The 25,798-nt window shown below is 34.4% G+C and overlaps 1 protein-coding gene across 3 annotated transcripts in view; it reads left to right on the plus strand.

The window, feature by feature from the left end:
- The window catches only part of TTC6 (tetratricopeptide repeat domain 6), a 105,428-nt gene that overhangs the window by 52,253 nt on the left and 27,377 nt on the right, over positions 1-25,798 (plus strand). For 2 of the 3 annotated variants that reach the window (XM_038544551.1, XM_038544552.1), the window contains 11 exons: positions 162-331; positions 3,715-3,835; positions 5,226-5,376; positions 8,312-8,394; positions 11,763-11,839; positions 12,270-12,430; positions 15,532-15,666; positions 16,691-16,840; positions 18,326-18,466; positions 19,703-19,816; positions 23,431-23,550. In XM_038544551.1, coding sequence (XP_038400479.1) covers positions 162-331; positions 3,715-3,835; positions 5,226-5,376; positions 8,312-8,394; positions 11,763-11,839; positions 12,270-12,430; positions 15,532-15,666; positions 16,691-16,840; positions 18,326-18,466; positions 19,703-19,816; positions 23,431-23,550 — 1,423 coding nt within the window. Of the gene's footprint in view, positions 1-161; positions 332-3,714; positions 3,836-4,906; positions 5,051-5,225; positions 5,377-8,311; positions 8,395-11,762; positions 11,840-12,269; positions 12,431-15,531; positions 15,667-16,690; positions 16,841-18,325; positions 18,467-19,702; positions 19,817-23,430; positions 23,551-25,798 lie in introns of those variants that run through there. The other variant, XM_038544553.1, reaches the window with a different exon arrangement.

A 25,798-nucleotide genomic window follows, 5' to 3' on the forward strand; every position in this document is an offset into this window, starting at 1 on the left:
ATTTTTTTTTGTTATTAACATCATCATTAAACTTTTTTGGGAAGCAAGAGGAAATAATAACAAATTGTTATTCAAATACAAAATTTGTTGCAAAGGTTTACCAAAAAAGAGAAAATGTGTATTTTGCAATACATATTAAAATGAATTTTTTCTTTTTCTAGGACATACAGAGGAAGAGCATATTTTAAACGGCAATTTTATAAGCAAGCAACTCAAGATTTTTCTGTTGCAATTCATTTAGATCCTAATAACTGGTTAGCATTGTATTATAGAGGTTGCTTATTTAGAAAGAGTAGCCCTTTTAGAGCACTGCAGGATTATAGTGTTTCAGGTATGTCACCCTTAACTGTACATATATAGGAATTTGATCTGAAGTTCAGCAGTTCACTTTCACAGAATGTAATACTAATATGAGACTATTAGTATACTATGTATATTTTAATGTAATTATATATAACTTTTATTAATATATATTTATGTAACATATTTTCCTATATATTTATAAGCTACAATGGTTTAGCCAGAAGTGTTCCTAGTATGCCCTTTGAGTGGATGTGAATGTGTTTCTTATATGTGTGTGTAACTTTGGCAATGAGAGAATATCATAACAAAGAAATATCTTTCTATATGTTGAGTCTGAGGTTATTTCTGGAAATCCAGGTCTACTTTCTAGCCAGCTTGTCAAAAATGGCAATGATTTTTCCTAGTGGGCTGTATTCTACTTCATAGGTCTGGCCCATTGACTAGTCAAATTCAAAGTCTTTTAACCCTTAAACTAAAATGCGCTTTGAGATTCCTGATAGGATGCCAATAGTTAAAAGTAGCCTTTTCCACTTTACCTTATATCAGTGTATTCTTGGCATATAAATATGCCCAGCACAATTCTGGGCATAGAGTAAGTGCTCAGTAAACAGTCCTCAGCTGAAAAAATTAGCCCATTGTGATGGATAATTCTAGCCAGAGACCAATCCTCCAAACATGGCTGTGTTTCCCTGGGTGTAAAGTGCTAGAACCCCGTAACTCTAGATGAGGCAGTATCTAGAGATTAAGAGACAACTAGATTCTGTTTTTTTTTTTTTTTTTTTTTTTTTTTTTTAAGATTTTATTGTTTTATTTGAGAGAGAGGGTCAGAGATAGCAAGAGAGAGAGAATGAGCAGGGAGAAGAATGAAAAGCAGGCTCCCCACCTTCCATGAATATTCAAATAAAGTAACTCAAAGTTTATTTTATGTGCTGAGAGGAGTCTGGTGCTCTTCCTTCTATTTCCAAGGATTTTGGAAGGGAGGACTAAGTTAAATTTTTGTTTAATTCTCTTGTAATCTTTGCATATAATTTCTGCTCTCTGACTGATTCTCCATTTTTGCTTATTCATACAATTCTTGTGGTTACTGTTCATGAACATCTTGGGGTTCAAAGCATAAATTTAGCAGAGACAATTCTAGTTTGAAGGTCAAGCACAGCCTTATTTCTTCTGTCAGCCCTGTCCATCTGCCATCTGGCCAAACTCCTTTCTCCTTGTCATCTCTAAAGCCTTGGGCAACCCCAGTGGCACAGTGGTTTAGCGCTGCCTGCAGCCCAGGGCGTGATCCTGGAGACCCTGGATTGAGTCCCACGTTGGGCTCTCTGCATGGAGCCTGCTTCTCCCTCTGTCTGTGTCTCTGCCTCTCTCTCTCTCTCTCTTTGTGTCTATATGAATAAATAAATAAAATCTTAAAAAAAAAAAAAGCCTTTCCCATACTTCCCTCTACTCCAAGTTGTGCACTCCTCACTCTCTCTTTTCTAGGCTGTCACAATAATACAAAATCCCTGTTATTTATTTATTCAGAGCAGACCAGCTTGATTTTGGCTTTATCCTTTTCTATAGGCTAGCCTAAAGAGTTTTATCTTCCATAGTCAAGAAGGATCCTTAAGACAAACATTATATGTTCTCATTCATTTAGGGAATATAAATAATAGTGAAAAGGAATAGAAGGGAAGGGAGAAGAAATGGGTGGGAAATATCAGAAAGGGAGACAGAACATAAAGACTCCTAACTCTGGGAAATGAACTAGGGGTGGTGGAAGGGGAGGAGGGCAGGGAGGGGATGTGAATGGGTGACGGGCACTGAGGGGGGCACTTGACGGGATGAGCACTGGGTGTTATTCTGTATGTTGGCAAATTGAACACCAATAAAAAAATAAATTTATTATTTAAAAAACACTGATATAGGGCAGCCCAGGTGGCTCAGCGGTCTAGCGCCGCCTTCGGCCCAGGGCGTGATCCTGGAGATCCAGGATGGAGTCCCACGTCAAGCTCCCTGCATGGAGCCTGCTTCTCCCTCTGCCTGTGTTTCTGCCTCTCTCTGTGTCTCTTTTGAATAAATAAATAAAATATTAAAATAAAATAAAATAAATAAAATAAAATAAGATAAAAAAGAAAGAATAAACAAAATACAAATACCAAAAAAAAAAAAAAGGATCCTTAAGATATTTTTCCAAGTAATAATAATATCTAACATTTATTGGGCATTTTACTACTTGCCAAACACTATTCTAAATACTTCACATGGAATGTCTCAATTAATATGTAGAATAATGCTATGAGATAGGTATTATTTTCATCCCTGATGAAGAAATGGAGGCACAGGGAAGTGAAATAATTCTAATATTTTTTTCCTTGGGAAGAGTTTTTTTAATTTTCCTAAAGCAACCACTAAAGCTGAAGCTGACTTGCTCTTGGCTAGCCAGTCATACTGTGAATCGAGTAGTCAGACTGCCTTCATGTGATTATTTAATCTGTATTGCTTGCACTAGATATACTGTATGATCATTGCTTGCACTAGATATACTTCCCAAAATTTAGTACCATGAATATTTGTTCTGAGACTGAAAGTGCTATGCACATTTTTGGGAAAACTTTCCTTTCTTAGGCCAGAATGGGCCTGAGGGGCTTAGAAGGCATGGAAGAAATGTAGTGAAAAACCCATCTAATTCACTAGCATGCTTTTAAAAGTGAAGGGAAGATTAGTAAGTGAAGAGACATGTGATGACTTCTAGACCAATAACTGATGAGAGATACACACCTGCGAAAAGATTCTTTTTGCCCCACACTCTTATTATTTGGGACATGCATAGTCAGGTTGCTTGCTTGAATTGCAAGTTCTGCGTACCATGGAGTAGCCTCTTTGAGCTGTCCTTCCTGGTTGCTGAGTATTATCCTGATCTCTGCCATCTGCCCCAGTCTGGAGTTGTACCAGTTGTTTGGTATGCCCTCCTGATAATTAATGCATCAATAGCAATGCCCTCCTGATAATTAATGGCATCAAGGGCAAGGGTGCCCTTCTGACTGCAATCCACTGAAGTGAATCAGAGTTTAGATTCCATCTTTGACATTGACTTGCATCATGACCATGTTCAATGTACCTAGTGCCTTTGCACCATAATCTGTTCATCTTCTTCATCACTTCAATCTGAAGTGAGTGGGCTATCCAAGATTACCACCAGGATTTCTTTCAGTTTTAATGAGTTTATGAACCTTGATAGCCACACTGTTACTTATAAACACATACATTTTTTATATGAATGCTATTTCTAAATCACCAAATAAATACACTTATCACAGACATGTTTTATAAAATGTCAAAATGTAAGAATAAGCAATATGAAGGTAAAAACAAAAATATAACTCAGATATGTTTGTTCAGAACCTGAATAAGATATATATTTTTATTTTTAAGCTCTCATAAATGATGGCTATGAGAATCTTAGTTGTTTTCTACATCGGGGCATACTCTATACGGATCTAAAACTTTGGTTGCTGGCAATCTGTGACTTTGAAACTGTTATTTCTCTAGAAAGGTATGTTTTTCTTTTATTCTTATTGATTTCACTTTTGTATAAAGAAAAAAAACAAAATGAAAGACAAAACCTTTTCCTCTCATCATTAATAACCTTGTAAAATGAGACAATTGTAAAGCAATCTTAGAATTAGAATACTTACTTCTAAAATAAGACTACTTCTAAAATAAGACCTGTTCCCAACATCGATTTGCCTCAGATACTTTTGCAAATTTTAGAAATTGAATGCATCTGAGAGGAGTCCAATCCACAGATAGTAACATAAAGTTAGTGACAGCAGCATGGGGAAACCCAAGTTAGAGCTTTTTGAGGTTAACTTCATGAAAAACTGTCACCAACTTTTTAAAATAATGGAGAAAATATTCTGCTTGATATTGCTATGCACAATATATGACTCAATAGGAGGAAACTCTATTTAGAACATCTGACTTCATTTTGCATAGTAAAGCAAAAGAAAAAAATTCCATTAGAATGTAGGTTCAGGAAGAAACAAAGACTGAAAGTTGCACACACTGGTCAGAAACATCAGCTGTGAAACACAGAATGAATTAATTTCCTTTCTTTTCAATGAAACATTCATTAAAATGAAAGGTATAAAAAAAAGTAACAAACCATGCCAATCCCATGCCAACCAGTAGACTGTTTACCTAGCTTATTGAAGGTAAACTTTAAGGTAGACTCAGAGAAGTCATGGAAAATGGCTCCATAATGGCCACAGCGGTTTTCTTTTGGATATTTTTGAGCCAGGAAGGGTAGGGGGTTTCAATTGCAAAAAAGCCAAAAAATGGGCAGTACGAAATTTGATGTTTTTTAGGCAAAGGGTCCAGGCTTCTAAGGAAGCTGGGCTATAGGATACGTAGTTCTCACTTTGAAATAGAGGCATCACACAAAGTAATTTCTAAAACATTTCTATATTGAAAATTTTTTGACTCTAAGACAAAAATGCATTTATTTGATATAGAAAAGAAGCTGGGTTAATACCTACATGGAGAGGGTTTTTAATCCCAGACTTTAAGAAAATTACTGTTTTTCTGTTACTCAGGGCAACTACAACATAGCCTGAGGTGAAAATTTAAATTGAGAGGAACTGAGCTTGCAATTCAAGATAATCAAGATTAAGTTGAGGAAGAGTGAAGTATTGCCTGGGGACTTCAGGAATTCTTTTCTTAGCATAAACTCTATAAATGTTGATTCTCTACTAAGGATTTTATAAAGGTGTTTATAATTTTTAATAGAGAATAATAGTTAATTGATTTACTTTGCTTTAGTAAAACATTAAAAAACCCTGATATATATTGATGTATGTATTTTACTAGGTTCATTCAAAATTGAAAAACATTCAGAATAATTAAAATGTCTAACAAGATTTTGCTTTCTCATTTTTTTTTAGAACTGTTATTCTGGCTTACATAAATATTGGCCTCATACATCTACTATACTTGGATAACTACTTTGAAGCCACTTGGCATTTTTCTGAGGCTATTAGACTTGATCCTTTATATATTCAAAGCTATATTTGTCGAGCAGAAACCTATCAGAAGGTATTTTAGGTTTTGAAAATTTTGATTTTTTTTTAAAAAAGATTTAATTCTCTGGATATCTACCTGTTCAATATAATTTTAGTATATTAATATATTTGTTTTCAGTTAGTTATAGAGAATAGTGCATTTTCAAGCAATAAATATTAAGGAGATGTAGTAAACTATAATTACCTATGTATAAAGTATGAGACATGAATTTTTGTCTTTCACTTAAAAATAATAACTTTTTTCCTTATTACAAAATTAATATATATTTATTTCATGTAATATATGTATGCAAATAAGTTTAAAACCATAATTTTATTCTCTAGAGACAACTACTATGAACATTTTGAGTCTATTAGTTTTGAGAGAGAGTGTGTGTGTGTGTGTGTGTGTGTATGTGTATTAGTGAGTGGGTGGGTTTGTAGAATGGGACCTGTGCATATAATGAGATCTTATTCATACTTACCTTTAAATTTTTAAAAAATTTACAAGTCATTTAAATTTAAAAAATGTAATTCATCTTTGGTGTTATGACATCAAACAATGTAATAAATAGCAAAAGTCCTCCCTGATTCCAACCAAATCTAACTTTTCCAGAGATAAATGCTACTAATTGTTGTTTCTACCTTTCAAGATAGATATCCCCATCTACCACTCCACCTCTAATCATCCTGTCCACGACACTCATTCCTCACCAGGGTTACTGCAGGGACCTCTTGGTCTTCTTGCTTCTGTTCTTTACTACTTTTTGATGGATTTTCAATACAGCAGCCATAATGATCCTGTTAAAAACATAAGTCAGATTATTCCACTTTGCCCACAACGCTTTAATAGCTTCCCTTGCACTCAGAATAAAAGCTAAATCCTGAAAAAGCTAAAGGCCTACAATAGCCACAGTAGTTGGTTCCTTATTACCTTTCTTGTAGAGGACTTTGTCCTCTACAAGTCCTCTGATCACAATGGTTGCAGTTAGATAGTCTAGTTTGTACTGTGGTTAAACACGTAGACACACACACACACACACAAACTCCAAAACACTTAAAAATCACTATAATAAAATGACAAAAGTTTATTTCTTACTCAGACTGTTTGTCCATGGAGGGTTGGCTAGAGGGTCTGTTCTCCATTACCCACATCTGAGGACCCACTGTGACTAGAGTCCCACTCAAAGTCTTTCCCTCCCTGATTATGGAAGTGGAAGACCCAGGGCAGACTTAGTATTGTCCCCAGAGAAAGTTTGCTCTGAACTATTGTTGAGGACATACTTATGATGAGTGGTCCTTTTGCTTAACTCCATGTTGATGGAGCTAAGGGCTTTGGGCGAAGTTGGAACTTCCTCTGGGCACACTTAACAAACCAAAGCACCAGCATGATATCAGGGTATAAGGACATATGCTCAAAGTCTCATTATTCTGCAGAGGAAAAAGTCTCTATGCAGTAATGGTTGAATAAATTATGTTGTAGTCACACCATAGAATATTATGTAGTCAATAAAAGAGTGATTATAACTATACCAGTTGACTTAGTGGGGTTTCCATGAGATACTGTTGAATAAGAAAAGCAAGAATCAGAAAAGATGTCAAGTGTGTATGGTATGATCCCATGTAAAGAAAACAATGGCAAATCAAACCCTGTGTTTATATATAGAAGAATGCATATACCTATGTGAGTTCAGCCTCCAGAGTGAATCTAATCTAAGATTGCCTGGAGAAGTCCCACCTCAGGACAGCTTATAAAGTTCAGACAGTGAGCCTCCATCTTTCCCAAATAGACTTTCCTCAATGCATAGATATTGGAACAAGTGGAACAATGCAGATATAAGAAGACTAAGATGGCTTATCAATTATACCAAACTGAGCAGGGTCAGCTTGAGAAGCAGTGAATTTCCATGGAAATTCTCAAATTTATTTAAACACATCTCAACCCCCCTACTTTTGAGTTCCTTCTTTTGAATCCACCCACTATTTCCTCCAAACAGCTTGTAGCATTTCAACAGATACTGCCTACTTCTGCTCACAAATTAGTTCTGTGCATTCTCCTCTTTGTATCACTATGTCATTGTTGTAAGAGAGTTGCTGATGTCCTAGGATCATTTTGCTTGGGTCTCTATAGTCCTCCTTTTATGATATTCCCAGTGACAGCAGGTTTTTGTTCCCATGTTTGTACAAATCCAGATCATGCTCCTGAAACCTGTATTAAGGAAAGAATCAATGTTTACTTTTCATTATATATTAATTTTAAACATATAATTTCCATTATCCTTGTATTTTGTTTTGTTCATTCATTTACTTATTAAGTGCAAGCTTATTTTTCCTCTCTTATCTTTTTAAAAGATTTTATTTATTTATTTAGAGGGAAAGAGTGTGTGTGTGTGCAAGCAGGTGGGGAGAAACAGAGGAAGAGGGAGAGAGGATCTCAAGCAGACTCTTTGTGCTGAGTACGGAGCCTGATGTGGGGCTCGATTTCGTGATCCTGAGATCATAACCTGACCTGAAATCAAGAGTTGGTCACTTAACTGACTGAGTCTCCAGGTGCCCATTGACTCCGTTATTTTGAAGTGGAATTTACCTTAGTTTTTATTTTACCTTCCTTTCTAGTTTAGTAGGAAAGGTGTTCTAGTTGAAGGAGAGAGGCCAAAAAGCTAAGTGGGAAGGGAAAACAAACTGGAAAGTATGATATAATCACATTTTATGTAAAATTATATATATGTGTGTGTGGGTATATGTAATCATTCTTCAAAATTAAAGATAGATGGTTTTAGAAAAACCAAAGACTTTGCATCACAAACTTCTTAATAACTTTTCTGTATCCTATTTGCTTTGATGATTTTTTAAAAAAATGTGTATTGGGAGATGTTTTTGCAAAATTTCTGTACTGAAGGGTGGGAGGGAAATAGAAGGGAAGCAATCAATATTTATCTTAAGCAAAGTTTCTGTTTATTGCTCAATAGTTGCATAAATTGAAAAAGGCGGTAAGAGAGTTATCTCGTGCTATCCACCTTCAGCCAGATGGAATCCAATTGTATATAATAAGGTATGAACATAGAAATGGAGTTCTTCTTGGGATAGCTTAGCACATGAGCTAACTGTTGGGATCATTACTTGCCTCTTGATCCGTCTAGCCTCCTCTTTTTACACTTAATCTCCCAGGAATGACCATCTTCCAACTAGCAAGTCAGATATAGCTACTGTATTTATAACTTATGTTATAAAATAACCAAATCCTTATCTTTGCTGTATCTTTGTATCAAAACACAGCTGTTTAAAATGTGGTATGATCCAGTAATCCCACTACTGAGTATTTATCCAAAGAATACAAGAACACAAAATCAGAGATGTATATACGTCTCTTTGTTTATTGCAGCATTATTTACAATAGCCAACCTAGAAGCAGCCCAAGATAGATGAAGGGGTAAAGATAGGTATATATACGGTGGAATATTACTCAGGCATAAAAAGAATGAAATTGTGCCATTTGCAACAATATTGATGGATCTAGAGAGTATAATGTTAAGCAAAATAAACTAGCCAGTCAGAGAAAGACAAATACCATACGATTTCATTCACATGTGAAATTTAAAAAGGAGAGAAAAGATACAAACCAAAACACAGACTCTTAACTATAGAGAACAAACAGATGGTTACCAGAGGGGAGATGGGTGTGGGGGGACAGGTGAAATTTTTATGGCTGAATAATATCCATTGCACATATATACCCTATCTTCTTAAAAATTGAAGTGTAGGGGATCCCTGGGTGGCTCAGCGGTTTAGCGCCTGCTTTTGGCCCAGGGTGCGATCCTGGAGTCCTGGGATCGAGTCCAGCGTCAGGCTCCCGGCATGGAGCCTGCTTCTTCCTCTGCCTGTGTCTCTGCCTCTCTGTCTGTCTATAATGAATGAATGAATAAATAAAAAAAAAAAAAATAAAATAAATAAATCTTTTAAAAAATTGAAGTGTAGTTGGTACACAATGTTATATTAGTTTCAGGTGTGCAACATAGTGATTCAATAACTCTATACCTTGTTCTGTGCTTACCGCAAGTGTAGCTACCAAACAAATAATACTATTACAATACTATTAACTGTATTTCCTATGCTGTACCTTTCATCTCTATGATTTATTCATTTCATAACTAGAAGCCTGTACTTCTTTTGGCCCATCCTCCTATTCCCCCTTCTGGCAAGCACCAGTTCTCTGTATTTATGGGTTTGTTTCTGCTTTTGTTGTTTGTTCATTTGATTTTTGGATCCCTTATATAAGTGAAATCATATGGTATTTGTCTTTTTTCAGTCTAACTTATTTCACTTAGCATAATACCTTCTAGGTCCATTCATGTTGTCCCAAATGGCAAGATCTCATTTTTTTAAATGAATGAGTAATATTCCATTGTGTGTATGTATGTATACACACACACACACACACACACACACACACAATATCTTTACTTATTCATCTATTGACGAACACTTAGATTGCTACCATATCTTAGGTATGGTAAATAATGCTGCAATGACATAATGGTGCATATATTCTTTTGAATTAGTGTTTTCATTTTCTTTGGATAAATACTCAATATTGCTGGGCCATATGGTATTTCTATTTTTAATTTTCTGAGGAACTTCCATACTGTTTTCCATAGTGGCTGTACTAATTTTGATTCCTATCAAAAGTGCACAAGGGTTCCCTTTTCTCCACATCCTCATCAATACTTGTTATTTCTTGTCTTTTTAATAATAGCCATCTGACAGGTGTAAGATAATATCTCATTGTGGGTTTGATTTGTATTTCCCCAATGATTAGTGATGTTGAGCATCCTTTCATGTGCCCATTGGCCATCCACATGTCTTCTTTGGAAAAATGTCTATTCAGATCCTTTGCCCATTTTTAATCAGATTAATCTTTTCCATGTTGAGTTGTATGAATTCTTTATATATTTTGAATATAAACCCCTTATCAGATATAGCATTTGCAAATATCTTCTCCCAATCAGTAGGTTGACTTTTCATTTTGTTAATGGTTTCCTTTGCCATGCAAAGGCTTTTTAGTTCAATATAGTTCCATTTGTTTGCTTTTGCTATTGTTTCCTTTGTCTGAGGAGACAAATCCAAAAAAAAAAAAATATTGCTAGGGCGAATAACAGTTTTTGGCCTATGTTTTTGTTTAGTTTCAGGTTTCACATTAGGTAAAGTCTTTGATTCATTTTATTTTTGTGGTGTAAGAAGGTGTTCCAATTTCATTCTTTTGCATATAGCTGTCTAGTGTTCCCAGCACCACTTATTAAAAAGACTATCTTTTCTCTATTGTATAATCTTGCCTCCTTTTTCATAGATTGACTGACCATACAAATATGTGTGTATATCTGGGTTCTCTATTCTTTTCCATTGACCAATGAGTATGTTGTCTATTTTTGTGCCAGTACCACACTGCTTTGATTACTATAGCTTTTTAGTAAATTTGAAATCAGGGAGCATGACATTTCCAGCTTTGTTCTTTCTCAAGATTACTTAGGCTATTTGTAGTTTCATACAAATTTTAGGGTTATTTGTTCTAGTTTTATGAAAAAAGCTATTGGTATTTTGGTATGGATTGCATTGAATTTCTATATTCCTTTGGGTAGTATGGACTTTTTAATAATATTAACTTTCCATCTATAAATACTGAATATCTTTCCATTTATTTGTGTTCCATTGTTTTCAGAGTACAAATCTTTTACCTCCTTGGTTTAATTCATTCCTAGGAATTTGATTCTTTGTGAAGCAATTGCAAATGGGATTTAAAAAATTTTCTCTTTCTGATCATCCATTATTTAGTGTATAGAAACATAAAAGATTTTTGTATATTCATTTTGTATCCTGCAACTTTACTGAATTCATTTATTAGTTCTTATAGTTTATTTTCGGAGTCTTTAGAGTTCTCTCTATATAGTATCATGTCATCTGTTAATAGTGAGAGTTTTACTTCTTCTTTTCTAATTTGGGTGCCTTTATTTCTTTTTCTTGCCTGATTACTGTGGCAAGGACTTTTATGTTAAATGAAAGTGGCAAGAATGGGCATTCATGTCTTATTTCTGATCTTACTAGAAAAGTTTTAGTTTTTCACCACTGAGTATGATGTTAGCTGTGGGTTTAGAGTATAAGATTTAAAATACAGATAATAGGAAAAAGATTTGAGTATTTTTCTTTCAGCTTCACTTTTCCTAAATTGTTTTTCATTATATCTGCATGCTGATTAGTCTATTTAGACTACATAAAATGTTTATTATAATTTTTGCATTGTTTTATCTTTCATATGTAAGTAAGAATAAGTATTATAATTATAAAAATTTAAATAACTTGTTATAAGAAATTTACTTTAGAAAAATTATTTTTAACTGCTTAGAATCAAAAAGGTATTATTTCTTCCAGAGGACAATATCTTCTTATGATGAAATGTTATAATCTTGCAAAGTTTACTATTTATCAAGTAGCAGAAATGAACAAAGGTAAATATAAATAATGCAAAATTATTATTGTCTTAATTTAAAAATAATTATTGCCTAAAAATGTTTACATTGTTTGCAATAGCTATATATGGATAACATGAAATGTTTATTTGATCAAGGATAGATTTTGAAACTGTATATCATCAGTTTCACATATACATAGTCAACTATTAAATGCTTCATAATGAAGTGAGTTTTGTGAGAGATTATTATAGGAGATGTCAGGGTTATACTTTTATTTTCTAGCTTTTGTTGTCTGTAATTGGAATGTCTTATTGTTTGTTGGTGGTGAATAGATTTTAGTATAGTGTTGATTTATTACTCCATATTACAAAGGTAAATTATTGAATTGCTTGACTTCCTTAAAATAATTATATTCTAAATCCTAGATATTTGGCAAAGGTATTGATAAACTTTCTTTTCCTTTTAGGTCTCATTGAGTTGAGTCCTATACAGCAAGCACTCATTTATTCATTTTGTGAAAACCATGACAAAGCCATTCAGGTCTTGGATAGGATTACTTTGAATAGGCCTGAGCTCACCATGTATACTCTATTAGCAAAAGCCCAAATGAAGGCCAAGAGAAACAAGGTGAAAAGTCTTGTGTAACACTTATTAAACTTATTAATAGAATTTTTATATTGTGCTTTGAATACTAAGGCTTACATACTTTTTTAATAAAACTAAATTATAATATTCATTTATTGATTCTTGTGTTAACATTTGGATTATTCCTTTTCCTCTTGAGAGTAGGGCTGCTATAAATACTCTTTTTCATGTTTTCTGTTAACATGTGGAGTAGTTTTCTAGGCTATATTCCTAGCCTAGAAATATTTAACTTTTGAATGTAAATATTTAACTTTCAATAAAGTGACACATTATTCCTAACTCTGGGAAAAAACAAAGGGTGGCAGAAGGGGAAGTGGTTGGAGGAATGGGGTGATTGAGTGATGGACACTGAGGAGGGCACTTGATGGGATGAGCACTAGGTGTTATACTATATGCTGACAAATTGAATTTAAATAAATTCTTTTTAAAAAACATACAAATATTTTATTGGCTTTTCAATAAAATTATTTTTCATTAAAAAAAGAGAGTGACACATTATTACATGGGTTTGTACCAATTTATTATCCTACCTGTCATGTATGTGTGTGCCTGTTGATCTGTATCCTCTACTGTAATTGGTTATCAGGCTTTATTATTGTCAATTTGGTAGATAAAAACTGGTGTTTCATGTGGTTTTAATTCACATTCCTCTGTTTGAGTACAGATTGAATGTCTTCTTATATGTTTGTTAACCACTCATATTTCCTGTCCTATCAACATCTTAAACATATTTTTTGTTTGTCTTGTTCATATTGATTTTAGGCATTAAAAAATTAAATTGGTTGATAGTTGTGTGTGCCATGCATCTTGCATTTTGTGGCTGGTTTTAGAGAGGTTCTTAATTTTAATATAGTAGTATAAATACATTTTTTTTGTTTTATCATCATGGCTTTAAAAAATTCTTGTTTAAGAAGTTTTTCCCTATCCCAAGGTCATACAGATATCCTTCCATATTTTCTTTTAAAAGCTTAAAACTTTTGCTTTTTCCATTGAAGACTAACTTAAGTTGATTTCTTTAGTATGAGATAAGTGATAAAATATCAATTTTCCCTATATGGATATTCAAGTGTTCTAGTATCATTTATTGAAATGTTCTCTCAACCCAAAGATCAGAAGTGGTACATCTATTGGTTATAAGTATTCATGTATGTGCAAATCTGGTTTTGGGCTCTCTATTCTGTTCTTTTGGTCAGTTTCTCTATCCCTGACCCAATAGAACAATGCCTTTTTTTAAACTTTTATTTATTTTTAGAAGGAGAGAGAGAGTGGGGGTGGGGGGCAGAGGGAGAAGGAGAGAGAGAGAATCTCAAGCCGACTCCCCAATGAGCCGCAGGCTCGATGCAAGCTCAGGACCCTGAAATTGTGACCTGAGCCAAAATCAAGAGTAGGATGCTCAACCAACTGAGCTACCCAGGTGCCCCTACAATGTCTTAATTATTATTATAGTTAATTATTATAATTTTATTGTTATTCTTGATACCTGGTAGAGCTAGTTCCTATACCATATTCTTCTCTAGGAAATTCCTGGTTATTCTTGGGCCTTTACTCTACTATATGCATTTTAAATTTAGCTTATCAAGATCTGTTAAAAAAATCTGTCAAAATTTTGATTGAATTGTATTTAATCCCTAGGTTATTTTAGGGAGAATTGACACCTTTATTATATTGAATTTCTTTTGGAATATTCATATTTAATTTAACCTCCTCTCCCCCTACTTATTGCTCTGTAGAAACCTGGAGTTATCTTTGATTGCCCTTTTCTATCCAATCAATAGTGATGTTCTCTTGATTCATTCTAAATATCTCTCAATTCTACTTCCTTTCTCTATTTCTATGGTTATTATCCTAGTCCAAAGCATATTTTTATTTTGCTAGAATGATAGCAGCAGTGTTGCACTCTTCCAACACAACAGCTGCACTACTCTATTTAGAATGTAAGTATGCCTTACCTGTAAGCCCCTCCAGAGCTTCCCCAGGAGTCTTTTCAGAGTAGTGAAGAAGAGACAAGTAGGACATCAGCTCCAAGAGGTAGTGAAGATGTGTTCACTTTAATTTAAATGGGACAGAAGACTTTATGGATTCAAAGAGATAATGAAAGGGCAGTAATTTAGAAGAGGAAGGAAATAACTTGTGTTTGCGCAGAGTGGGAGTCAGGGACACAGTTTGAGGAATTAGTTCTCAAAGGGAGGAGAAGGAAACCATTCAAAGACAAGAGAGAAAAAAGATGGAGATGGGGGAAGATATAGATACATTGAAAAATAATGAGGGAAATGGGGAAAGAATGTGATGCATTTTTTCTACAGCAAGGTCATGTGCTGAGAATGAAGATGTAAAGATGGGCTGTAAATATATGAAGTAAATGCTAAGTGGGGGCACAGAGGACACTTAGCACATCCAAGCGAAATCTCATGTGTTTTTAGTAATTTAATATAATTAAGAAAGTGAGCTAAAGAGTCACAAATATTTGTATCTCCATATAGATATATACATCTATTAGCTTACTATAAAAAGTCATTTCTATCTGGAAAATTGAATTTTTTTCATTACTGAATTTCAATTATGTTGACTAAATAGTTTAAATGGGTGATTTTTGATGTTAGTTTATTTCCTGGTGCCAGTGGAATCCCATTAGGAACACAGTAAGACAAAATAAAGGTTAATTAAAACGACATCAGATATTATCCCTTACTATTTAATAGCTGTCCACTATTTCTTCCAGGAAAATTACTAAAAAATTGACCATAAACTAGTCAATAAATTTGATTTTAGACTACAAGAAAATAATCTTTAGAATTTAGAAATTATAGTTTTAAAAATGCACATGTATAAGCCTGCTGAAGTAGCAAATTGTAGAGGCACCTTGGTGTGGGATTCCCTGCCATCATATTCTGCACCTCAGTCCTCACCTGGTGGTGCAATGACAAGGCCTGTGTCTTTACCAGGCTGGTGTACCTAGGGTAAAATGAGAGTAGGACTGTGTGCTCAGGATTCCTTATAATGTTTAAAGCTGTCATTGTTAAATAAATACTAGAAAGAAATATTCTCTTCCATCTTTTTTTTTTTTTTTTTTGTAACCATTCTAGGAAGCTGTGAGAATGTTTAAAAAGGCGTTGGATATTTTTTCTCATTCTGATAAAGGACCAAATGCCATAGCAGCTTCAGCAGACTGTCTGTATAACTTGGGTCTTTGTTACATGGAGGAAGGCAATATACAAATGGTATTTTGTATATTTAGAAGCATAGTTATTTGTGATTTTAGAAATTGTGATTGCTTGCATTCAGTTCTATTTCTGAAGGCTACCTATAGAGTGAGTGATTAGACCAATTTCTTATAAAAGTGTGCTTCTAATAGTGTGCACTCTGCAATGCCTACTATATTGTTTTATTTATTTAACACATTTTATTTGATACTTGTCAACAGTATTCCAAAGACTAATGTGTTTCCTACCAAAAAAGTAAATCTAACTGTAGGAAATTATTATAGCAGAATATTTTCATCACATTGACATGAATTTGCTCATTAAATTATAAGTGCTTTATTTTTATTTTTTTAAAGATTTTATTTATTTATTTATTTATTTATTTATTTATTTATTTATTTAGAGAGTGAATGGAAGAGGGGCAGATGGATAGGGAGAGAGAATCTCAAGCAGACTCTATTTTAAAATTGTTAGTGATGTGATAAATAAATAAAATAGTTATTTTACAATGGCTAATACTGGATATTCCATAATTTCATCTCTCTACAGACAGACATATAGACATGGACATGCACAGGCACATGTGCATGCACGCACACACACACATACATACACACATACCATTCCAGTCTTTGTATTCATAGGGTCTTGCATCCCTATAAACTTGAAAAAGAGTTGCACTAGATTAGTTGTTCCATTAGGAAATTCCAATAAATATAAGATTAATTAGAAATCTTTTCTGTGTTTTTAGCCCTTTTGGACAGCCAGAACAAACCAACCTTTGCTTTACAATGTTGGGAAAAATTTTAGAGTTCTATTGTTTGGAAATTTCATAACTATGTATTTGCTATGGTTCTTGGGCCCTCATGGAAAATAATTGTATAGGTTGTGATTTCTTTGAATAAACATAATATGAAAAATATCGAAATTATACTTCCAAAAGTACTGCTATCTAGCAACATAGATTATTTGATATTAATCTGGGAGTAAAGGGACGTATAAATTATAGTAATAAACCTGACTTAACAAAATACTCTTCTAGGCCTTTGATTGTTTTACGAAAGCTGTGAAAGCAAATCCTGGTTTTGCAGAAGGCTTTTATCAACGTGGGCTTTGTAAAGTAAAACTCCAAAAGGACAGCTCAATCTTGGACTTTAATCATGCAATTACCCTCAATCCAAAACATTACCAGGTATTTAAATGAACAATTTCAGTGATTTGGAGGGTGTGTCAAATTTGTTAAAACTATTAAATCTTTATATGTCGTTATTATTAGTTAGCAAGAATCAGTTACTTATACCTACTTTTCAGCTGTGTTTTGATAATTCATATATCTGTATTTCCTCTTGAACTAAAAATTTTGTTTTCAACAGTGATTATGTAAAAGTGCTTCATGAATTGTAATGTTTATAAATATTGCTACTATTTTGTTGTACCTACTAACAATTATAATTTTATGTACTATTATTAATTTTATTTACTTTGCATTTTGCTATCACATTTATTCCTGCCTTTTAAGAGACTGTAGAGATAACACGAAATTCAATAGGTGAAGCTTGATTGGATCCTGATTTTAAAAGCCTATGAAATTTGAGTATACTAAATATTAGATGATTTTAGAGAAATACTATTAATTTTCTCAGATGTATAAGGGTAGTGTGCTTATGCAGGAGAATGTTTGCATAATGGAAAACCTGGGGTTGAAGTTTTATGATGTCTACAACTTATTTTCAAATAAGCAAACATTGCAAATATAGAAATATTTTTCTGTACAATGAAACGACGACAATGTACAGTGGGGTGGGGATGGAGCACATGCTCCCAGCCCACACCCCTTCCAGCCACAGCCCTCCCCATGCCCCTCAGGCCCTGCAGGGCTCCAAGCAGGTCCCAGGGGCCACCGGGCCACCTGCATTCGCTCTGCCCCTTTTTGGTGGCCTCTGGAGTTGGCAGCAACATGATGGACCGAGGAGAGAATCCACAGCAAACCAGGACGAGGCAATCGTGGAGAAAAAAATAGATACAACAAATATTGCAAAATAATTATTATTGAATCCAAATAGGTCATATGGGAGTTCATTGTACTATTTTTTCAATTATTCTATATGTTCAAAATATTTTTTAAAAGATTTATTTATTTGAGAGAGAGTATGTCATGAGTGGGAGGAGGGGCAGAGAGAGAGAGAGAGAGAGAGGGAGAGAGAGAGAGAGAATCTCAAGCAGACTCCCTACTGATCACAGAAACTCCTTGGGGCTTGGTGCCATGACCCTGAGAGATCATGACCTGAGCTGAAACCTAGTGTCAGATGCTCAACAGAATGAGCCACCCAGGCACCTGTTTGAAATATTTTCTAATAAAAGAGTAGGGAAAAAAGACTGTATTTTATACCATCTTTAGATGGTATAGATTTGTTCAAACTACTATATATTTTGGAAGAATTGGTGCTTTTATTAAAATATCAGGAGCAGCCCGGGTGGCTCAGTGGTTTAGCGTGCCTTCAGCCTGGGGTGTGATCCTGGAGACCCAGGTGGAGTCACATGGGGCTCCCTGCATGGGGCCTGCTTCTCCCTCTGCCTGTGTCTCTGCTTCTCTCACTCTGTGTCTCTCATGATTAAATAAATAAAATCTTAAAAAAATATATCAATTCCTGCTTTCCTCCGCTCTTTCTCTGAAAAGGCATACTTAAGCCGAGTAGCCTTCTATGGTTTGAAAGGCAGATACTCCAAAGCAATCTTGAATTGTAATGAAGCCATCAAAATTTATCCTCAGAGTGTGCGTGCTTATATCTACAGAGGAGTTCTGAAATACTACAACAAGGTAGGGTGGTTTCCTACCTTGTTAACTGAGATTTTATAGTGGACAGATGCTCAGATGCCAAGTTATGACTTGCTTCCTTTTTTTTCTCTGTAAGAGGAGAATCACTATGGTATAAAGGACAGAATTGGGTAGAACACTTTATACTTTCACAGCACATCAAAGGGATTTCAATTCATAATTTTTCACAAAATAGTGATATTTATTTTTTAAACAGCACTTGTTATTTATCTTATTAAAAAAGTAGTGTATATTCATTGCAAAGAATTTGGAAAATACATAGGAGAATAAAGGAGAAGATTAAAATTACCTATTATCCCCACCATAAAATAACAATTCCTGAGAGTATTTTGGTTTATTTACATTTAGTCTTTTTTTCCCTGAAAATATGAAGTATTTTCCAAAGTTGAGATTTTGTTGTGTCTTGCTTCTCACAATCTTTGAAGATACCACTTTCAATGACTGAATAATATCTACCATAGTATATTTTTATTATTGGGCATTTGGGTTGTTTTAAATGTTTTACTCTTTTACTATCTTAAATAATACAGTTACACACACTAAGAACAAAATCATTGCTTGAGTTTATAATTGATTCCTAAATGAAAATTACTGGAATGGTGTGAGCAGTATTGATACTTCATGGAATACTTTGTTTCTCTATACTTTTCTTTTCTGACCTTTCTTTGTAACTATTTCATGTGAAATATTTTGCAAATAATGCCTTAAAGCAAAGGTAAGACCTTGTATTACGTTAATTGCATGAAAATTGCTATCTATAGAAATGAATAATCTAAGGTATCAGAAATGCATCAAAGAGGAAATGAAAGAGAACATGGGTAGAAAACATGACCATTATGTTACACAACAGTATGAGTGAAAAAAGTAAGCAAGCTTTCATGAATGTTTGCTGGATGAATGTGGCCTATTTCTCTTTTACTAAGAAATATAATCTTTTTTTTAGCTGTATTGCAAAATTGGCAATAAGATAATCATCTAAATTAAGTTATATATTGAATTTTATTTGCAGGTAGGAGAAACATTATTATAATAATTCTACCAAGAGATCTTAATTAATTCTGTGAGAGATTAGCTTAATTGTGTTAATTTCACAGATGATGCACAGAATGGGTAAATGAGTGTTCCAAAAATTCAGATAGAATCAAGACTTTATTTTACAATTAAATTTCAGTCCATTATGATTAACCATTCTTATCTATTTACTTTTTTTCTTTGTAGACTTATAAGTTAGCGATTACAGATTTAACTACAGCTATCAATATGGACAAAAACAGTTATGTAGCATTTTATAACAGAGCATTATGTTACACTAAGATAAATGAACTTCGACTGGTAAGATGACCATTTTAGTAAACTACATATTAACAGTGATTGTAAACATATTTAAAGCATGTGTAAAGCATTTTCTTATTTCTGTTATAATTTTGAAAAATAATTCCTGTGGAAACACACACACACTCACACAAACTTGAGAAAACAAAGAACCATTTCAAAGAATATTTAATGTTTGTTAGTCCTCATCAAATATTTTTATACAATCTTTGCAATGGTAAATGAAAAATTAATTTTACAATGCTTTTATAAGCATTTAAAGGCATTTATAAATTAAAATATATTACATAATTTTCATTTGAGCAAGTGTTTCTACTGATACACTGGATAATTTTTAAGCAGAGATCACAAGCAATATTATTGCTTCAAAATCTTAACATTAACTAGTACAGTTTGTCAAGGTATTTTTCTGTACAGTGCTCAGGCTACAGACACGTCGGGCTCCCTGCATGGAGCCTGCTTCTTCCTCTGCCTGGGTCTCTGCCTCTCTCTCTTATTCGGTGTCTCTCATGAATAAATAAATGAAGTCTTAAAAAAAAAAAAAAGAAGCCCCATCTGTGGCACTCCTGGGTGGCTCAAGGGTTAAGTGTCTGCCTTTGGCTCAGGTGTGATCCTGGGGTCCCGGGATCGAGTCCCACATCGGGCTTCCTGCGTGGAGCCTGCTTCTCCTTTTGCTTGAGTCTCTGCCTCTCTCTGTGTGTCTCCCATGAATAAATAAGTAAAATCTTTTTTTTTTTTTTTTTTAAAGAGCCCCAGCTGATGGTTGCAGGAAAACTTTTTTCTCTATTTGTCCTGATCCATCTTCTACCTGTGCAAACCCTCTTTTATATATTTGAATCTTATCCTTCTCTTCCCTACCCTTGTAGTTTTGGCCCTTTACCAATCAAAATTCCTCACTAGCCAGCTGGTCTTAATCTTTTCAAGTTCTGTGCAATCCTCTTGCTTCTCTCTCTGTTGCCTGCTTGTCTTCCTTAATTCTTTCTACATCCGTAGTCAATGAAGCTTTCTCCTAAAAGACTGTTCTGTGTGGATACACTCTTCCAATCTCCTTGAAATTTGGACAGTGAAATCTGTTTAAAACATTTGGAAATTTAGAAATTTACTTGCTATGGCAGGGAAGAAGTTGAGAACCATTGTTTTGGGCAGCCCAGGTGGCTCAACTGTTTAGCGCCACCTTCAGCTCAGGACGTGATCCTGGAGTCCTGGGATCGAGTCCCACGTCTGGCTCCCTGCATGGAGGCTGCTTCTCCCTCTGCCTGTGTCTCTGCTTCTCTCTATGTGTGTCTCTGATGAATAAATAAATAAAATCTTAAAAAAAAAAAAAAGAACCATTGTTTCTATGTAAGAGATTATAGAATTCCTGGTAGCAAGTCTATCAGGTTTCCTACAGAAATGTTGACAAATGAATAACTAATTTTTAACCAAGGAGTTGTTAAGATTCTAAGGGCTAATTAAAGGATCATTTATCAAGTAACCTGCACAGCAGGTGTCTTTGCTGTCTCCCTCCCACCCCCATTCCTGCCTTTTCTGGGTAACTCTGAAGCCACAAACAATGAACTGAGTGAGGCAGAGAACTCCCATTTTTGTTATCTCTGATATGTAACAGAATCAGTGTTCTATAACTAGGGAAAATGGAAAACTACCTAGAGATCTAACTATCTCTTGGTTATTTTAGAGCTGCCAGGTACCCAACACATTTTATCCAACTGAGGTGTTTCACAGAGGAGGAAATGGAAGCAGGGAGAAGTTAGAAATACACCCAAGTCACACAGAGTAGATGCCTATATTGGTGTTCACAGGTTTGTTTGCTTCTGGTTAATAGTCTTTAGGTGGCTTTGTAAAACCATCTGACCTCCAGCATGTGGACCGGATGTCATTTAACAGTGTCACCTCCTCCCTTTTTGTTTCCCTCCACCTGTTTCTCAGCATTCCTGACATCACTAGAGTGAGAATACCCAAGTACCTTTCCGCAGAAAATACACTTAGGTGTTCTTCCAAGATATGCTTTCATAAAAAATTAAGAAAAGGTGAATTCTGCTTCCTATCACCTCATTTTAATATAACAGTTACCACTTACTTAGGGCTTATTGGATGACAAGCACTGAGCTAAGTGCTTTACCAAATACAATCAAAATATTTTTAAGTGGACTTTTACAACACTATGGTAAGTTGTTAATATCCAATTTTGTAGATGAGGAAACTGAGGCTTAGCGTTAAGTAATTTTCCCAAGATTGAAGAGCTAGTAATAATACAATAGCAGAGGCATGATCTAAATCCTGCTTATTGACCTTCATGACATCTCATTTCCCACCTTTTGTTTCCTCTTGTGTTAATATAGTTAACTGCTTAGTTGACCTCTAAGGCATTATAGAGGTTTTACATTCTGGTGATTCTGTAACAGGAAAATTGCTAACATTCTAGTTTTGTTTTGTTTTATAAGTATTATGAATTATTTGTACAGCCCAGCAGAAGTTTGCTTATAATTATGTCATAATGCACATATAGGATCTGAAATTGTACAGTTCTTTTAGACATTTGAGGGCCTAGTAATGAAACACTACAGAAGGACCAATGAGCACATAGTAAAATACTTCTTATTTGCATTTTCATTTAGAACGTACTACAGGCATGTAAGACTTAGCACTTTTCTGATGAAACTGTAGAGGTCACTTTCTATCTCCTTTGTTCTGCCTCAGGTGGATTCTATCACTGCCTGAGCCACCAGCTTCTACCCCATCATTGCCCTGTATTTGGAGGCCCCCATTCGATCGAAAGACACCCTATTTAGACACCAGAGAAATCCATATGGCCTTTTTGGACAAAATGTTCAGTAGGAAAATAAGTTAAGAGGATCAGCTCCAACCCAAAACTAGGATATTCCTATTACCTGGTGTAGAGTAGATGACCAGTAACCACTTATTTAGACAGTGAATTAAAAAAAAAATAAAGTAATGGAGAAAGGTCCTATGAGTTGATAATTCTTAGTTTAGACTAATGTCTTACAAAACATGAGTGTGCTTATCAAAATATTTTCAAGTAATTTTCAAATGAGTGCTTGTTAGTTAGTGTATTAAATCCATTTTCATTGATTCATGATTTATTCATTCAACAAAAATTTATCTAAAGCTTATTATGTCCAGGCACTGAGCTAGCTATTGGCTTTACAATTTGGTGAACAAAATAGATATAAGCTTTGCCTCCCTCCATAAACCTTAGGTTTCAGTGGGGAAAACAATAAAACACTAAAAATAAATTTTAAAAAGTAAAGTGCTCTTCTTTACTGTCAACACTCATTTCGTGAAACTACTGAGTGGGGGAAGGGTGTTGCATTTCCCTGCCATCCAAACCATATACAATAAAAATGCTTAGGATGATTCACAGATAACATGTGAAAGGCAAGCACAGTGTGGACCACTTATTGAAACATAACAGTGTCTTATTTAATTAAAGGCATCCTTTAAATCTGGATGATTCTTTTTGGCCATAAATGTAAGATTCATGAAAGAATTGATTATAGGTCATAGTTTAGGCATAAACACATTTGTTCATAACCAATGTGGTAAGGCTCTAAAGAGTTAAATCTAGGTTGTAAGTGATTTTTTTTTTTTTTTAGGCGTTAACAGATTATGGAATCGTGCTTCTTCTTGATGCTGGAGAAACTGTGATGTTAAATACTTTCATTAATCGTGGACTCATCTATGTAGAGCTAGAGCAGTATAGTTTTGCATTGGAGGTAAACTTTCCTGTTTACTTGTAAAAATGAACCCACTTGATTTTGCATGTTCTAAAAACTAGTGAACAAATTTTTCTTGGTATCAAATGGCAGTATTAATGAGCAATAACAACTTTAGCAAGAATTGTATTGAAGTACTTTGAGTGAATAATATAATATTTGCCCAAAAATGTGTATTTTTACTTTGTTTTGATTGCAGGTAAATAGCTAATATGTAAAAAAGTGTTTCTGATTTGTTGAAATAGTAATATACTCACTTTCTCCTAGGGAGTATCTTGGCTACACACAAAACTCAATTATTTGGCAAATAGAATGATTTATGTATTATTTATTTTGCTGCTCGGTGCTAATTCTTCTTCACTTGCAACTTTTCTTGTTCCCCATTGAAACTATATCAAAATAAAACTGTTTGTTTTACATAGGGCAGAAAATAGCTGCCTAAAATAGGCTACTGGGAATAGACTTTTAGGTTAGTGGAAACAGGCACTCAGAATTGCAATAAAAGAGCATCTGCAGTGTGTCAAAAGAGAAACAGGTGGTTTAAAATGTATTTTAGTAATTAGTTGTTATTAATTATAATTGAACAAAATTCACCATCTTCATTTTTATCTTATTTGTATTGTCTATTTTAAATTAATTTGGAATTAAGATGAAAAGATATTGGGCAAAAATTAAATAGCAATTTGAAGTTTGCTATTATATAATAGTAGTTCTGTTTTTGTGTTTCTGAGGAGTGACAACAGAATATTATGTAGTGGAGTGTTCCCTAATTTTTTTCACCTTTAGAGATGCCTTGTATTATTTTTCTATGCCCTGGAGTCATCTTTTGAAATTCTGCCCCCACAGAAATAGTTATTATTAAGAAAGTGCCTGAGAAACCTTATTCTAGGCAATTTATACTACGATGAAATGTAATTTCAAGAGCTGAACTTCTTTAGGTTTTGGTTTTGAAATAGACCATTCAGAATTCCCTTAGGTAAGAGAAGCTAAGGAACTTCTTTGGAGCAGGAAAGTAAGCTATGGAACTCTGGGCAACAGTGTTGGGGTGGAGCAATATAGGAAAATGGGGATTGGGAGCAGAATATTTTAGCTGTTTGAGAATTAAATACAGGGCCTGTGTTATCTAACAAGTAAATATTTATTTAGTACTTAATAAAATCTTTCAGCTAGGAAAGACTGGGGTGAGATTTGAACTCAGATTTTTCTTGATCCCAAATCCTATGTTCTTTCTGACCCAGACAAGTAACTGGCATTAATGTTTAAGTCATGGATTTCATTAAGACAGAGTCCCAGTCCTTGAGGAGCTCATGGTCTAGTGGGAATCCTTATTGACCCTTCTCTTTCTTTATCCCACTTCTAACTCATGAGCAAGTCCAGTCAGCTCTACCATCAAAGCATATTTTGAATTTATCACTTCTCATTTTTGCTACTGCTGTCCTCCTAATTCAAGCCTCAACCATCTTTCCCCTGGACTATTGTAGTAGCTTCTTAACTGTCCTCTTTACTTTTTTGTTCTTCTACATTCTGTTCTTTACACAGCAGCTAGAGAGACCCCTTAAAAACATGAAAAAGATCAAGTTATTCCTTTGCTCAAAACCTTCTATTAGCTTCACATAACATTTAGAATAAAATCTGAATTCTTGACTGGCCAGCCAAGACCCTATATGATCTGACTTTTGTCCACTGATCTGACCTCATTGTGAACTGCTCTTCTTTTCTTCACTTAGATCACTCTACTCTGGCCTTTTGCTATTCCTTGGAAATGCCAGGCTCCCTTCCTGCCTTAGAATCCTCGTACAAGCTAGTCGCTAGGCATAGAACACTCTTCCCACTGATCTGTGTGTGGTTCATACCTCCTTTCATTTTAAATTTCTGCCCAAATGTGGCCTTCTTAGTCAAAAAGACCATATTAATTAAAATGGAATATTTTGTTTAAAAATTAAAATAACCCAAAGTAAGTCTGGACAGGGAAAACAAAGAAATAGAAAACAGAAGAAACCAGCAGAAAACGAATAATGAAATGGTAGACCTAAATCTAATCATATCAATAGTTACAGTAAATAGAAATGGTCAAACTATATCAATTAAAATAATGAGAATGTCAGACTGGAGTTTTTAAAAAGCCCTAACTATAGGTGTGCCTGAGTGGCACAGTCAGTTAAATGTCCAACTTAGTTTCAGCTCGGGTCATGTTCTCAGGGTTGTGAAATCAAGCCCCACATCAGGCTCCACACTCAGCATGAAGTCT

The sequence above is a fragment of the Canis lupus genome, chromosome 8 (genome assembly GCF_011100685.1).
Source record: "Canis lupus familiaris isolate Mischka breed German Shepherd chromosome 8, alternate assembly UU_Cfam_GSD_1.0, whole genome shotgun sequence".
In the NCBI taxonomy this organism is placed as follows: domain Eukaryota; kingdom Metazoa; phylum Chordata; class Mammalia; order Carnivora; family Canidae; genus Canis; species Canis lupus.